Source organism: Nannospalax galili, unplaced genomic scaffold (assembly GCF_000622305.1).
Source record: "Nannospalax galili isolate Female #2095 unplaced genomic scaffold, S.galili_v1.0 scaffold529, whole genome shotgun sequence".
Classification (NCBI taxonomy): domain Eukaryota; kingdom Metazoa; phylum Chordata; class Mammalia; order Rodentia; family Spalacidae; genus Nannospalax; species Nannospalax galili.
Window position 1 is genome coordinate 1,675,638 of NW_008360309.1, and position 16,049 is coordinate 1,691,686.

At 56.4% G+C, this 16,049-nt stretch overlaps 1 protein-coding gene across 8 annotated transcripts; it reads right to left on the minus strand.

Moving 5' to 3' along the window:
• Positions 1–266: 266 nt before the first annotated feature.
• Positions 267–13,378, minus strand: Jak3 (Janus kinase 3). Of its 8 annotated transcripts, none has more exons than XM_029559340.1 (24): positions 13,057–13,377; positions 10,660–10,852; positions 10,362–10,485; positions 10,071–10,182; positions 9,825–9,970; positions 9,239–9,533; positions 8,962–9,084; positions 8,739–8,896; positions 8,503–8,614; positions 7,858–8,044; positions 7,055–7,410; positions 6,431–6,515; positions 6,040–6,167; positions 5,392–5,524; positions 5,134–5,285; positions 4,731–4,881; positions 4,073–4,212; positions 3,811–4,000; positions 3,573–3,697; positions 3,232–3,404; positions 2,398–2,515; positions 2,109–2,219; positions 926–1,059; positions 267–831 (listed from the first exon to the last, which is right to left on the minus strand). In XM_029559340.1, the coding sequence occupies exons 2-23, from the start codon at positions 10,841–10,843 to the stop codon at positions 952–954; spliced, it is 3,411 nt and encodes a 1,136-aa protein (XP_029415200.1). In that variant the 5' UTR covers positions 10,844–10,852; positions 13,057–13,377; the 3' UTR covers positions 267–831; positions 926–951. The 8 variants fall into 8 exon arrangements, with proteins under 8 accessions (XP_029415200.1, XP_029415201.1, XP_008822806.1 ...); XM_029559341.1 differs by having other exon boundaries at positions 267–818; positions 913–1,059; XM_008824584.3 differs by lacking the exon at positions 267–831 and having other exon boundaries at positions 7,055–7,186; positions 7,283–7,410; positions 13,057–13,376.
• Positions 13,379–16,049: the final 2,671 nt, after the last annotated feature.

Consider the following 16,049-nt stretch of genomic DNA (forward strand, 5'->3'; position numbering starts at 1 on the left):
TGTGGGATGTGCACAGGGCTGGGTGCTCTGGCAGGACTGGAACCTTCTGAGCTGCAGCCCTGGCCTCTGATGGCCCCCACCAGTGCCTGTAATCAGCTCCCATAGCGAGCCAAGGACCCCCAGCTGTGCTGGACGGGAGCTGGGTGTCCTATGGTTATGGCCAAGGCTCTCCAATCAGTCCTTCCTCCCCCTAGCCTGCTGCCTCTCCACCCCCAGGCTGAACCTTAACCAAGCTTCCCACAGCCCCAAGTCAAAGACAAACCATGTTTTCCACAGAACTTCTTTAATCATTTGGCAAAGACTCCCAGAGCCCAACCTGTGCCAACTGCAAGCTGAGGCTGAGCAGCGCCCCTAAGGAGCCAACGGGGCAGGTGAGGTGGGGCTTGGCACAGCTGGGGTCCCACACCTGGGGTCAAGAGTCAGGGTGGGACAGCAGGCAGCGGATGACACTGGGGGTTCTGAGGGTAAGAGTTTTCCAGAAGGCAAAAAATGTCAGTCAAGCCTTCCTATCAGGTGAGGAGGCTGAGCAAGGCCTACGGTGGTATATTTAGAGTGACAGTAGTGTCCTCATTCAGGTTCAACAGCAGGGGAAGTTGGAAGTGCTGAGCTGGGCAGGGCTCAGCCACCTGCCTTGAACCTCACTGGCTGCAAAGGTCTCTGGCTGCTGAGCCACACCATGGCCTGGTGAGGGGTCTTTGAAAAATCAGGAGCCTTTAGGAAGCTTCAGTGTGGGGCAGCTTGCTGCCTGAGGTCATACTATCAGGCCACAGAAAGTGAGGCGTGAGTGTGTTTGTGTGTGTGTGTGTGTGTGTGTGTGTGTGTGTGTGTGTGCGTGTGTGTGTGTGTGTGTGCGTGTGTGTGTGTGTGTGTGCGTGTGTGTGTGTGTGTGTGCGTGTGTGTGTGTGTGTGTGTGTGTGTGTGTGTGTGTGTATGCCTGCGTCTCCCTGGCTGCTACCCGCGGCTCCCACGCCACAGAGTGTCCAGCTGTGGGCCCAGCGCACTGAAGGCCGGCCTGTCCTCGGGGCTGGGTGCCCAGCACAGCTTCATGAGCTCGTGAACCTGAGGGTTGGGGAACACAGGGTGGGCACCTGAGCACTCTGCAGGGCCTGGATTCCATTCAGTTAACAACTCGCTCCCTATGCATCTCGGAACAGTCTGTCCCTGTGCTCTCCACTGGTTGTTCCCTCCCCTCTTCTGTTTTCCTTTCTTGAGACAGGATCTCACTTGGTTTCCTTGGCTGGCCTCAAAAGTAATCCTCCTGCCTTAGCCTCCAGATTATTGGGATGACAGGCATGTGCCCGCACACCTGGCCCCACAATCTGACTGTTACTCAAAGGCACCATATTAAATCCTGCCCAAGGCCTTTGCTCTGCTATCTCCCACTGGGAATGCCTTTTCCCAAATTCACCTTTGGGTGGGTGCCTGCTTCCCAGCCATGAGCCTGAAAGACCCGCAAACCACCTCCACACCACACTTTTAAGGTACTTTAAAATTTTTGCTCAATGGTGGAGCACTTGCCTAATGTGTGTGATTCCTTAGCTTCAATTCCCAGTGCAAAATAAATTAAAATCAAAACTATGGCTATTGGAGCTGGAGAAGGTCAGAAGAGCACTGGCTGCTCTTGTAAAGGACCTGGACTCAGTTCTCAGCGTCCATATGAAGGCTAACAACGTCTGTAACTCCAGTTCCAGGGAATTCTTCTGGCTCTGCAGACTTTGGATGAATGGCTGCACTTACATACAAGGCACTCACACACATAAAATTTTTAAAAATTTGAGTGTTTTGTGGGTTCTGGTGGCACATGTCTGTTAGTCCAGCACTCAGGAGTGCTGTGGCAGGAGGGTCACAAGTCAGCCTAGGCTACATAGGCAGAGACCCCGTCTCAACAAAAGGAGAACAAGTCAACATCTTTTATAAATTGCCAACTGTGTGCAGGGCTCGGGGCTGAGCTTCCCTCATCCCGCAAAGTAGTGTTATTCCCATTCTGGAAATGGGTAACCTGAAGCTCTGCCAAGTTCCATGATTACCATACAGGTAGCAGGTAGCCAACTCAGGGCCAGGACCTCAATCAAGAGGGCAACCCTGGGCAATGAGGCCGCCACGCTTACCTCGGCGGGGCAGGCGGGAGGTGCCGGCAAGCGGCGGCCCTCGGCCAGCAGCTCTAGGAGGCGACACAGAGCAGCCCCTTCCCGCTCTGGTCCCATCATGCGCAGGAACTCCTAAAGGAGAAGGGCGAGTGGGGCGGAGCCAGGGATAAGACTGGAGAGGCGGGGCAGCCAGCAAGGGGCGGGGCTACAGGGTAGGCTGGAAGTGCAGGGAAGGAGGGCGGCTGGAGGGCGGGGCCGGAGGGAGGCTGGAAGGGCCGGTCGGAGGGAAAGGGCGGGGCTGGCGACTTACAACTGAGGGGCTGCAGTTCTTGTCACTGTAGGTGAAGAGTTCATATAGCAGTACGCCGAAGCTCCACACGTCTGACTGGCGGGAGAAGACGTTGTCGGCCAGGGACTCAGGGGCGTACCTGCGGAGTGGGGCCGGGGCAGGGGCGTGGTCAAGGCGGAGCCAAGCCGGGAATGGCGGCTAAGAGCAACTCTAGCTCATCTGGCCCAGGTACACCGCCTGCTCCGAGGCCGGCGGCGAAAGGGGCAGGGAGTGGGTAGGCGTGGCTAGGCTGGAGAGAGCGGGGCTGTACGGGGCAGGGAGGGGGCTGGAAGCGGGGCCAGCACTGGGTGATGGGCGGCTGGAACCGGAGAGAAGTCGTTTGACGGAAAGGAGCTAGAGATGGGGTGGGCGGAGTGAAATGTGGGAACAGACTAGGAGGGGCGGGGCCGGTGATCTGATGGGCGGGAATCTGGGCAGGGGTCGGGCACCTGGAGGAGCTAGATGGTGAGGGGAGAGGCTAAAGCTGGAGGCGGGGTCAGGCAGGTGAGGACAGGGTGCGGTGACAGACACGTAAATAAAGGGGCGGGGCCTGTGTATAGCCATGTGGTTGCCAGAGGGAGCGGGTAGAGCTGGGCTGTGCAATGGGCGGGGAGACACTGTGTGAAGGGGGGTGACCCGGAGCCAGTCGGTGCAGCGGGCAGAGCTGCAGCCGTGGGCTGGGCTGTACGTGGCCTGAGTCTGTCGGGGCGTGGTTGCGGTCCGGCCTAGCTTTCGGCTGTGGGTGGGGCCACAGTGTAGGCGGGGCTGTCCCTATGGAGGGGTACCACGCCTGCGTCTGTGGGCGGGGCCTCGCACCAGAAGATGGGGCTCTGTCCCGGCTCGCGGACCACGTAGTAGTCCTTCCCTAGCGGCAGCAGCTTGGCGAGTCCAAAGTCGGCGATCTTGACGTGCGCCTCGCTCTCCACCAGGATGTTGCGAGCGGCCAGGTCGCGGTGTACGCAGCGGCAGGCGCCAAGGTACTCCATGCCCTGCGGGGAGGCGGGTAAGCCCGGCACCAGGCCCTCAGCACCCCCGCAACCTTGCAACCCGTTCTCTGGACACTTGCATCCTGGACCCCTCGGACCCGTGGAACCGTGGTACCACTAACCCCGGGGTCCTCGGGCCCCTGGCCTCGCCCCCGCCCGCGTGGGGCGCACCTTGCAGATCTGCCAGGCGAACAACAGCAGGCGGCCGGCGTGCAGGCGCGCACGATGGCGCTGCAGGAAGTCCCGCAGACAGCCGCTCGGCAGGTACTCCATCACCAGCCGCAGGCTCTGCCGACCTGGGGACAGCGACAGTATCGTTCGCTTAAACTTCAGCTATGCAAGCGCTCCACTGGGGAGGGGAAAAGGCGGGATTCGAGCCCGTACCTGAGCCCTTTTGTCAGCTACTCACCCGGCCCGTAGCTGACGCCTCGGTACTTGACGATGAAGTCGTTGTGCAGCGCCTTGAGAATCTGGATCTCCCGCTGGAAGTCCCTCTGCTGGTCTGGCCCGCTGTGCTGCAACTGTTTCACGGCCACCAGGGCACCTGTGTTGTCCCCAAGAGGGTCGTAGCGACACAGCTCCACGCTGCCAAAGTTGCCCTACAGGAGGAGGGCGAGGTTGGGACATCTGGAGCCTCAGGCGGCTCTGCCCACCCAGCCTCTCCCACTCACCTTGCCCAGCTGCGAGATGTACTTAAGGTGTCTTTCTTCGAAGATGGTGGGGTCCTGGCAGGCATAGAGCTGGGTGCCACTCCACAGCCCGTCTCGGGGTGCCAGGGTGCCAGGGGTCAGGTCTGAGAGAAGCTCATAATCTGGGGGCCACGCGCATCAGTAAGCAGGTGCGCTGCTCAGCCTCACTTCAGAACAGACTTGTTGTGTGACCTCCCTCTGAATGCCTGCTCTCTGTGCAAAGCCCACTCAAGCCCCCAGGTTCCTTTTGAGCAGTGGGAAAGATCACCCTGGGCAAAGGCTCCCTCTTTGTGCAGTGCATATGGCTACAGACACAGAGGGACACTGGGTGAGCAGAACTATAAAGTGAGACTGTGGGTCTGGACACACAGCAGATGAGTGTTGACCAAAAAAAAAAAAAAAATTAAAGAAAAAAAAATCCCATCATCTGGTGAGGCAGGAAGATCTCCAGTAGGAGGCTAGCATGAGCAAAGCAAACTCATTCTGAATCTTAAGGCAAGGGCCCTGTTTCTCACAGCAGCTGTCTTGGCTCATGCAGACTGTTGCAGGCCCAACCTTCCCAGCACAGAACTGCAGGTCTCTCCTCCCCCTGGACCCAAAGAACAGAGCAGTGCCCACCACCCTCCTGGCCTGCTGGCACCTGAGGTAATAAGGCTGTTGAGATCTCTCAGGATGGCACGGAAGGAGGGCCGTCGGCCAGGGTCATATGCCATGCACTGCTGGATGAGCAGTGCCAGCTCAGACCACTTGGGGGCTGGCAGCTGCTGGTGGTCCTCATAAAACTTGAGTTTCTGAGGTGTGAAGGGCAGGCTGCTCTTTAGGGAGATCCTTGGGAGCCCCCCCCCCCCCCCCCCCCCCCGATGAGCAGTGCCAGCTCAGACCACTTGGGGGCTGGCAGCTGCTGGTGGTCCTCATAAAACTTGAGTTTCTGAGGTGTGAAGGGCAGGCTGCTCTTTAGGGAGATCCTTGGGCGCCCCCCCCCCCCGCAGCCTCCCAACCCACCAGCCTGCGGGCCCTGAAGGCTGAGGCTAGTGGACTCTGACCTTGGCAGGCTCCAGGGCAGCAAGAGGCATGGGTATGCCACTGAACACCTCCCACACCGTAGCACCAAACCCCCACTTGTCAGCCTCCAAGCCAAGTGTCTGAGGCTCCTGAAGACACTCAGGGGCCACCCAGGGGATCCTGTCTGTGAGCACTGAATGAGGCAGGAGTGAAAAGTCAGGGCAACCTCCCTGTGCTGCACACCCTGTGCAGGGGACAGGAAGTGGCACATCCATGAGATAAGGCTTGCCTGCGCTTACTTTCCAGGCTCAGCACAGTGGGACTGACACCAGGGTCACTCAGCTTGATGAAGGGTGGACTCCCATCAGATCCCTCTCGTGCCAGGAGCAACTTCCGGGCTGAGACGTTGCCATGTGGGAAGCCTTTGTCCTCCTGGCACACAGGGAAGTGCCAAGGAGTGTTTGATGAATGAGTAACTGCCCCCCAAATGCCTCTGCATCCGTCAAAGCCTACCAGACACTGCCCTGACAACACAGGCTCTGACAGCCAGAGGCTCCTGGCATCTTGTCTAATCTCCCGTGCTGACCTGACCACGTCCCTTGCCCCTCTCAGCACACAGCTCCCTCCAGCTCACCCAGTGCTTTAGGAATGAATTAAACTCCACAGTTTGGCTTTCAAGGCCTTTCCCTCTTCTCACAGCTTGGCATTCAAGGGCCCAACTTTAATGTTCTCTCTTTCAGAAAGCCTTCTTCCCTGTTTGGTCCCTTTGACATCCACAGGTGAACAGTCCTCTCCCTGGATGCTTTCATCCCCCTGGGGATGCCCATGTCCCATTTTCTCATTCTGAAATGCCATCTCTCACATCCTTACCAAACTCCTATTCATACTACGGAGCTCATGCACTTTTTCCCCATCCACACAGAGGAAGCATTCCCTATGATGCTCACCAAGTAGTTGAGGGCATAGGCCAGCTGCTTGGTCACCTGAAGCTTCCAACTGGCCGAAACCTGGTGGCCTCGCTTACGTAGGTATGTGTCAATCGCTCCCAGGTGCACAAATTCCTGCACCATGGTGCCTGGGGGTAGAGGAAAGGGCGGGAGGGCAGGAGAAGGTGCGGTGCTGAGCACTCTGCCCCACCCCACCCTGTGAATGCAGGCAGTGGGGCTTCAGAAAGGGTGTGTCAGAGACGCAGCATAACAGCAATTAGCCAGGGAGGACAAGTGCTACACAGCTTTCTAGCCTTGGGCGTGGGATATCAGGCTGTGTCAAACCGGTGTGGGGGTGCCCGGAGGGCCGAGTGAGATGGAGCAGCTAAGGCTGTGGGGAGGGGGGGCTCACTGTCTCCAGCCATGCAGACACCATGCAGCAACACGAGGTGAGGGTAGGACACTTGACTCATCAAACTTGCAGCTTCCAGAAAGGACTAGGGGAGGGGAGAAGGAGGGAGAGACATGAACTTCCCCCACATCCAGATCATACCCCAGCGTGGTGCTCACAAGCCCCAGTTGGTCCCAGAGTGTGTCACTAATACAATACAAATGACTTTCTGATGGGGCTGAAGTCCCACTAGAAGCTACCTACAGTCTCTCACCGAGATGGACAGGTTGGCTTCTCACGGCTGATCGTGCCCTTGTGGATACTGTATCCCCATCAGTCTCTCACCGCCCCCCCCACTTGCTTCTTTCTCCTTTCTCTTTCACACACAGCCCTGCCTTGGGATCTGTGCACAGCAGCTTCCGTAACTGCTGTCTTCTGGGTTATCTGTTTACAATGAGACTGAGTCAGGGTGGCTACATTTTACGATTGCATTTGAGGTGGAGTCCTGTCATATCCCCCAGGCTGACCTTGACTTTCTGGACAAGCCTCTTGCCTCAGTCTCCCCCAAGAGCCGGGAGGACAGGCGCCCACCCTTGGATTCAGGTCTACATGTGTTTCTGCCTTGAGCTCCAGTCCCAACCACACCTCCATATAGTTTCGGTGCCTGGCGTCCATCACTTTCAGGAGGACTTCTGAGTCGTGGGCCTCGCCGTCCACTGCCTCATGCCGCCGGCCACGGTAGATCTTGGTGAAGGACCCATGGCCCAAGTTCTCTTGCTGTAGGGAGGAGACAGCTGGCGAGTGGAGACACAGGCAGCAGCAGAACCACCTCAGCCCCACGCCGTGTGCCGCCTGCCTTGTAGCGACCCTCACCCACTCCAGGGTGTCCAGGGGGATCTTGTGGAAGGTCAGCTGTGTCAGTTTGCAGTGAACTGGGGCCCGGCCAGGGGACGTGGGAGTTGGGCTGCAGCCCCTCCGGATCACAACCAAATTGGACTTTTCTAGGGAACAGAGGCAGGAAAGCAGTGATAAGAGGCAAAGAGTCCCCAGGAGTTATTGACTCCCCAGTCTGGGCTCCGGGAACCTCCAGAAGTTGCACCTGAGATGAGGACTCCAGGGCACAGGGCTGGTTTGAAAGAAGACCCTCAAGTTTGTGGTGTGAGCAGGGCAGATCCCTACAGGGGATCTGTCTTGTGACAGCCGGGCTCTGTGCAATTGGGGGACACATTGTAGCAGGGGGGGTGTTGTCTCTGAGCAAACTTCACCCACAGCAAGAGATGGAGGCAAACTGAATACTACTGACTTCAATCAAATCTAGTACTTGCTGGATGGAATCATACCTGAGCTGATCTAATAAATAAATCACATTTTCTTCCCTAAACTCCCTTATTCTATGGTTTCTGCACCACCCCAGAACTTCTGGGGGGGGGTCACAAAGGCAGGCTCACCTCTGGGTCTGGGGGGGCAGCAGGATGTGAGATTCAAGGCAATGCCATCTATGTGTAGCCCAGCATGCCAGCAGGCTGCCAGGAGTTCTCGAAGACTGCTGTGGGGCTGGCTGAGGCCAACCAGGGAGAAGGTCCCTGTGGGGTCCCGTCGGATGAGGCAGCCCTTGTAATCTGGGCCAAGGGGAGTCTGCAAAGGGGAAGTGGATCTGAGCCAGGGAAGGAAGCAGTGAGTCCTCCCTCTAGTCCAGTCTTCTCTGAGGACTGCATGTCAGTTCTGTCTTCAAACCTCTGCATACGCTGTTCCCTGTACTTTTTTTTTTAAGTTACATTTGCTTATTTATGTATTTGCTTGTATGCGTGTGTAGGCACATGTGCCACTGCTCACACATGAAGTTAGAAGACAATTTGTGTAAGTCAGTTCTCTCTTGCCATGTGAGTGACTCAGGATGTCATGCTTGACAGCAAGGGCCTTTTAACTACTGACACTCCCCCCTTTTAAATCCAATTTCTCTTCCCGGATCCTGTGATCCTCCTGCCCTGGCCTCTCTCAGGTCTGAGCTCTTCAAGGAGCAAAGGACAGGTCTGGACTCTGTCCCACCTGAAGTCACCTCCCCAAGGAAGCTCTTCCGGCCACCAGGAACCAACCTGGACACAGACTGTGAGGAGAAAGCTATCGTAGTCCTGTGGGCTGCGGCGAAGAACGTAAGAGCCTGGCACGGAGCCTGCCGCCTTGAGCTTGTGGACAGCAAAGTCCAGCCTGAGAGAGGGACACCAGCAGGGAAACCGAGTCAGCCCAAGCAGTCCCTGCTGAGCTCTAGGTGTCACCAGCCATTCCCCCAGGACCCCAGGTGCCACGAAGGTCACCCCACTGTGATGCTCACGTGATGGGGCCATGGCACAGTTCTGCCACCTCCTCCAGCAGCCGGGGTGGAGCCACCTCCCGATGGAAGAAGTGGCTGGGGTCACAGGTCAGGCGGAAGTAGCCATCCACAAGAGCCACGAAGGACAGCGCGTGTGGTAGCCCCGGAAACTCGGCTTCCTGAGGGGAGAGCTGTCAGCAGGCGTCGAGCCCGCAAGGCCGCCCGGGGTCCGCCCGGGACCCACCAGGATGTGGCCGTCTGTCCTGGTGACCGTGACCAGTCGGAGCTCCGCCACCGGACCCACCCTCGGGGCTTGCGTGATGCTGACGTCCACGATTTCGGGAAAGTCACAGAAGGGCTGAAAAAGCTGAGGAAGAGCGGAAGCCCAGTCCCGCCCACTCAGCCCCGCCCCTCCCGGAGTCCCCTTCCTTCCCCTTTCCTCCTTTCCACCCGGACTTCCAGCTCCGCCTTCGCCCGCCCCGCCCTGACTCCGCCCCTCCCGCCCCGCCCCCGCCCCACACCTCTGGGTCTCCGGGACTCCAGGAGATGCCGCTGCCTCCCGCTACGCGCAGCAGCCCAGGTGAATCCTGGCCGCCCACCGCCCCCGGGAGCCCCACGTGGAAGGTCTCGGCGGCGGCCGCTGGGTATAACCGCTCCAGGTCTATGATGTACTTGGCCATGAGCGAGTGCCGGTCCGCCTGGCAGGCGGCCACGCGGCGCAACGCGCGACTCACGGTCCTGCGGATGCGCCTCCGCGTCACGAAGCTCAAGCCCTGGATGAGGTCCCTCAGGCTGGGCGGCAGGCAGAACTTGTAGCTGTGAGGTGGAGGAACGCCGGGCCCTCAGGGTGAGGATGGGCCCCTAGGACTGGCAGGACCTCACGGGCCAACCTTCCAGCAGAGACAGTCGAGGGAGAGGGTGGGGGACACTGGAGTTGGCATGGGAAATGGGACTTGAGGGATGTGTAGGAGTTTGGTAAGGAGGGCCCCAGTCTGTAGCCAAGTGGTCCCCAGGGAGGATCAACAGGCCCTGAGGAGGATGGGGTGGACTGTAGGGGAGCCAGCTCACTGGGCTGTCTGCTCCTCTCCTAAGCCTAGGGCCCCTCACCTGACAGTCCTCAGCAGCTCCCTGGGCCGCTGGGCCTGCTCACAAGCCATCCGGGCCAGGTCCAGCACGGCCAGGCTCAGGCACTCCCCTTGCTCGTTGAGGCTGAGGCCCATAGGAAGGCGGCCACTCACCAGGTCACTGCGGTGCTGTGGGCAGCCACAGGAGGGTTAGCTGAGCTCCCACGAAAGCTGAAGCCCTGATGTCGCCCTGAGGTCCCCCAGGGCCTTCCCCACCAAAGGTCACCACCTGAGCGAAGAGGTGTTCTAAAGCATGCAGGTCAAGGATGGCGCCTGCCAAATCTTTTCGCAGAGCAAAGCGGTGACAGGTCTCCAGGCCAAACCAGTCAGGGAAGTAAAAGCTGAAGGAGTGAAGGGGCTCAGGATGGGGTGCAGACTCAGCCCTGGCTTCACAGAACCCAGGGTGGGCTGCTGATGTGCTGCTGTGTGACCTAGGGCTAACAGTACACCCTCTCTGGTCTCAACAGCATCATCTATAAAGCGTGACACTCTGAATGTGAATGGAGGGACCACTTCCTACCGCAGCCTGTAGACCAAGACTTGGGTGTCTGAGTCCTCCACGGAGAAGATGTGGCTCGGGGGGAACCAGCAGGACAAGTCTTCAGTGGCCAGAGCAAACAGTGAGTGATACACGGGCAGGATGCCTGAGGGGATGGGCTCCTCAGCACAGGCTGAGTCTGGGTCCCTCCCTCAGCAAACTCCTCCTCATCTCCCAAGAGCGCAGCACCAGGGCTGATCACTCCTCTCACTCCTCTCACTCAAGGTCTCACTGGATCCTGTTTACTTAAGCAGCCCCCATCTTGTAGGGCCCCACTCACCACAGGCCTTGGCAGCCTGCACACACAGATCCTCGGCCAAGTGGTCCCCAAAGGAAAAGAACAGTCGTTGGGGAGGCTCAGGGCCCCGAGGAGGGAGAAGTACATGCAGGGCTCCTGCCTCTGAGGATGACAGGCTGCAGGAGCGTTGAGGGATCAGGGGTGTCTCTTCACTTGGAGGTACCATGTGTGTAACCTAGAGAGGCAGGAAGATGGGCAGAGGGGGCTGACTGTGAACAGGGAAGAGGAGCCACAAGCCCCCAGATGAGGGCCAGGCTGGGGACTCAGAGATGTCAGTACTTGGATCCTTATGAACTCACACTTTTACTTCTGCACCCAGGGCAAACATACCGAATCAATTCTCTTTTCCAGTTAGTCCTGCTGATACTATGGGCAGGCATAAGCAATCAATAGCAGATAGCGAGACAGGCTTGGGCAGGGAACAGAAGGAATCCTAGGGGATGAGGACTGTCATTCCCTGAAGTCTAGAGGCCCCAGGCCCACCTGAGGCTGGAGCTAGAGGCTTGTGCGCCCATTGTGATGAGTGTCTTGTGGGTGAGTTTAATGGACAATCACCTGCACAGGCCTCTGTGTCAGTGTTCCCAACTTTCCCCGTTCTCCTCACTCCACTAAGCCCTGTGGGAAACCTCTCCTTTGTGACCCTCTGGGCAGCCCCCAGCAGGAGGGTCCCTGCAGAGACCCAGAGAACACACTCCCTAGACTACTTCCCCTTGGGAGCCTCAGAGCTGGGCAGGGCTGTAACCCCTGTGAGAAAAAAGGGACCCAACTGATGGAACCCACTCAGATGAAGCACAGTTCTACAACCGCAGGTCTGGCGAGGCGGCTTAGTGGGTAAAGGAGCTTGCTGCACAAGCCTGGCAAACTGAGTTCAATCCCCAGAGCCCATGTAAGAGTGGAGAAGGAGAGAAGCAACTCCAGAATTGTGCTCTGACCTCCACATCCATGCTGTGGCCTGTGGACCTTCCCCCACAATAAAAACAACAAAAATAGGTATGGTGACACTTGGAGATGGAGGCAGGAGGATCAAAAGTTCAAAGCCAGCCTGGGCTACTTGAGACCCTGATTGAACAAAGGAAAGCAAAACAAAACAAAAATAAATAAAGTTAAAATGCTAAATTATCAATGTTGGAGAGCTGGCTCATTGGTTAAGAGCACTGGCTGCTCTTGTAAAGGACCTGGGTTTGGTTCCCAGCACCCACATGGTGGTTAACAATCATCTGTAACTCCAGTTCCAGGGGATCCAGCCCCCTCTTCTGGCCTCCGTGGGCTCCTAAGTGCACACCCCCCAACAGAGACAACAAAAAATAAAAGTAGAGAGATGGCGCAGCAGTAAAGATCATGCGGCTCTTAACAGAGGACCTGGGTTTGGTTCCCAGCACCCACATGATGACTAATAGCAGTTCTGAACTCCAGTTCCAAGGGGCTCTGATGCCCTCTTCTGACCTCTGCGGGTATTGCATGACACAGGTGCACTTACATGCAAGCAATACACACAACATAAAATAAAAATAATAGCTGGGCAGGGGTGGCTAATGCCTTTAATCCCAGCACTGGGAGGCAGAGGCAGGCGAATCTCTGTGAGTTCAAGGCCAGCCTGGTCTACATAGTGAGTTCCAGGACAGCTGGGGCTACAGAGAGACCCTGTCTCAAAAAGATCTCCCCCCCAAATAATAATAAATAAAATATAAAAATAAATAAAAATTAAATTATCAAGGTGTGGTGGTGCACACGCGTCATCAGAAATTCGAGATCAGCCTGGGCTACATGAGATCTTAATTCAAAAACAAATACCAAGGGACTTGCCACCAAACCTGACATCCTGAGTTCTATCCCCATGTGGTGGAAGGAGAGAACTGATTCAACAAAGTTGTCCTCTGGGGCACATGCACACACTCACAGTCACACAAAATAAAACGAGTAAAAATGCTACAAAATTATATAAAAAGAAAAAAAAACAAATAATAATAATAACAATAAGCTATTCGGGAAGCTAAGGCTGGAAGACAGCTAGGGGTTGAAGTCTACGCAGTGAGCTCAACAGACAGGGCTTTAGAGGGAGATTCTACCTCGACAAATAAAATAAAATGGGAGAAATAGAACTTAAAAACTAAAGCAAATAAAAATATTGGAGAACTATGGCTTTTTCCCCACATTGAAAGGAAAAAAAGCTCCGCGGGGGAATCTGGACTTTTTCCCTCGGTCCCCGCCGCGGACCCGGGGTGGGGGCGGGGAAGCGGCCGGCGCATGCGCGGTGCCTGGAGGCCGGCCCAGCCCCGGGCCGAGTGGTGCGCCGCGCGGTTCCCTCGGCTCCCGGCCCCTCCGCCGCCCCCGGCCCGGCCCCGCCGACCTCCCCGCGGTCCGCGCACCCCCCGCTCCTACCTGTGGGCCCCGCGCCCAGGGAGGCAGGCAGAGCGGGGACCGGTGACAGGAAAGTCCCCGGCTCCTTCCTGTGCGGCCCCTCTGCTTCCTGAGCCGCTGTCATTTACCGAAAGTCAGAGCCCTGTGCAGGGCGGGGGCGGGGAGGCCCCAGGGTGGAAGATTCCAGAAGCCTTTGCTGCTCTGGCCGCCCTGTTCACAGTTGGGACCTCAGAAGAAGGGGTCGAGCGGAGGAGACTCTGGGGACCCGGGCAGGCAGGCCGTGGGCGCACAGACCGCGCGTGGGTCGGCACCTGTAACTCCTAGACCAGACACATTTCTCTCTTGCATCCATTTCCACGGTCGGGTTGGAACCCTGTAACCTTGTAATGGACATTCTTTGAACAGTAACACTGAGAAAGTGCCAGGCATGATGGCGCACGCCTTTAGTCCCAGCACTTGGAGGCAGAGGCAGGCGGATCTCTGTAAGTTCGAGGCCAGCCTGGTGTATATAGCGAGTTCCAGGACAGCTGGAACTACAGGGAGACCCTGTCTCAAAGACCAAAAAAAAAAAAAAAAAAAAAAAAACCCACTGGGAAAATGGGGAAAGGAATCTAACAACCTTCAAAGGTGGGGCTTGAGAGCCACAAAAAAATCCTCCATGAACGTATTGTATAAAACTGAGAGGGGCTTCCTTTAACAACTCACACTCATGCCTGGGTGTGCCTTATACGTTCGTCAAACACCTCTCTTTCTATAAATGCCTGATGCTCAGCAGGTAAAGGAGTTTGCCCCCAAGCCTGACTACCAGCTTCCAATCCCTGGGACCCATATGCACAGCGTGGAGAGAGGACTCCGGCTGCCCAGGCGAGGGCGGGAAGCCGGCCTCCATCCTGTCTCAGCTGGCATACTCAGACTCTTAACAAACTCCAGACTGCTTGTGGCCTGGGCCCTGGGCTTCAATTTACCCATCTGTTGCTAGTGTGGCTGTGGTACCAGGAGGAAGGCGTTGTGCACCCGAGGGGGGGTGGGGGTAGGGAGCTGCATGTGGCCTGTGCAGAGGGAGACAGTTGTTCTGAAGCACACCAAGTTCTCCTCTCAGATGTCTGGTCCTGAAACTAGGATACATGCTTCCTGCCTTTCCCTGCATCAGCAGCACCAGCAGAACTGGCTGTGTCTCTCCAGGCTGGGGGTGGGGGCGGGGGGTGACACCACACAGACTGACCAGATGAGCTGAGGTGACAGCAGGAGTGCTGAAGAGAATGAGGTGTGAGGTACAGGGTTGACAGTGCAGACCAAGAAGGGCTAACACAACTCAGCCTGGAGAGGGGGCTAGACATCTGACTTCGGCCAAGGGCACTGACCTGGCATGCATAATGTCCTGGGTTTTATCCCCTACATTCCAAAATACCTCTTGACACTGTGTGCCTCAGTTTCCCCCATAGGAATGGGAGCATAGCAAAGCCATCTTGCTGTTTTGCAGGAGCTATTTTGAGTGAAAGCCTGGAAACTCTGAGAGTCACAGGTCTCATGTTCTCAAGAGCTCCATTTCTCACTGTTTTTACATTTTTAATTAAGTATGAGCTGTAAGTAAGGCTGAGGTGAGGCCATCACTTCGCAGTGGAGGGCTGAGGCCACCTGCAGTGTTGGTCTCTCCCTGGAAGTCCACGTCTCCTGATTCCTTTGCTTCCCTTTCATAGGCTTCTCCACAAATGCCGCTAAGCTTCACGTCTTTTGGACTTTGAAATGAGAACTGGCATCAAACGTTCATATTGTATGTGTGTCTTTCTTTTTTTGTTTGTTTTTTTTTTGTTTTGTTTTTTGAGACAGGGTCTTGTTAAGTACGCCAGACTGGCTGGGCTTAAACTTGCAACACTCCTCCTGCCTCAGACTCCTGAATTCTGGGATTATAGCATGTGCCATCGTGCTTCACTGTGCCACTATGGCAGCTGCTGCTCTTCCTCCTCTTCCCAGCTATGTCTGTGTGGAGGCCAGAGGACACTGGTGTCCTGCTCTATCATGGTCTGTCTTATTCCCTTGAGATGCTCACTGGAGCTGGTCAGCAAGTCCCAGGAACTCTTCTGTCTTCCTAACACCCCCAATATGGGGGTTACACGTGAGCACCTACCTACATCTAGCTTTTCTGTATGGCTTCTGGAAAGCGCTAGCTCAGTCTTCATGTTTGCACAGCAAGTGCTCTTAGCCTCTGAGCCACGCCCCTAGACCCTCACTGGGGAATTGTAAGCAGGGGCTCTACCTCTGAGCCACACACCAGCCCCTCACTGGGGGAGTCTAGGCAGGGCCTCTACCTCTGAGCAGGCTCCCATTCCAGGCACACCCTACATCCTGCATTGCTGGGACAGGGACACTGTAGGCTTAGCCTGGTGTGATACTTAGCACACAGATTTTCTGGACCCACCAGGAAGGGCCCCATAGGTTGTATGAATGGTGGTGAATGTAACAGAGTTGGGATCAGGGCCCAACCACACAGAGAGAAAGACCTCTAGAGTCTGCAGAGATGGACCATTCAGCTCTGAATCTGGGCATGGTGACCACGGGCCTGTCATCTCAGCTATTCAGGAAGACAAATGCAAGAGGGTCACAAGTTCAAGGCCTCCTGGGAAGTTTAACTGTGTCAAAAATAAAAGGTGACAGCCGGGCGGGCATGGTGTTGCATGCCTTTAGTCCCAGCACTCAGGAGGCAGAAGTGGGAGGATCTCCGTGAACCTGGTCTACCTAGTGACCTCCAAGCCACCTGGGGCTCCCAGGAGACCCTGTCTCAAAGAGACCAAAAATAAATAAATAAAATAAAAATAAAATGTGACGTGGATCCTACACAGACACATAAAATCTTATGTGTCTGTAGGACATGAAAGTAGAGGATAACCTGGCTGGAAACAAAGGGGACTAAGAGGAGGGGAGGTGAGGACAGAAGGTGCAGGTATGAAGAAGAGCTGCTTCCATGTGTGATGTAGAGTTGCAACCTAAAAGAACAAAAGTACCAGGGCTGGGGCGGG

Bases quoted from the DNA above. Each gene is read 5' to 3' on its own strand.
- Jak3 (XM_029559340.1), bottom strand. From the start codon at position 10,843: ATGGTACCTCCAAGTGAAGAGACACCCCTGATCCCTCAACGCTCCTGC. The intron at 9,085-9,238 runs GTGTGGGGCGGG...GCTCTTCCTCAG, and splicing joins GGAGTCCCGGAGACCCAGAG to CTTTTTCAGCCCTTCTGTGA. The intron at 2,516-3,231 runs GTGCGAGGCCCC...CCCACTCCGCAG, and splicing joins GGACAGAGCCCCATCTTCTG to GTACGCCCCTGAGTCCCTGG.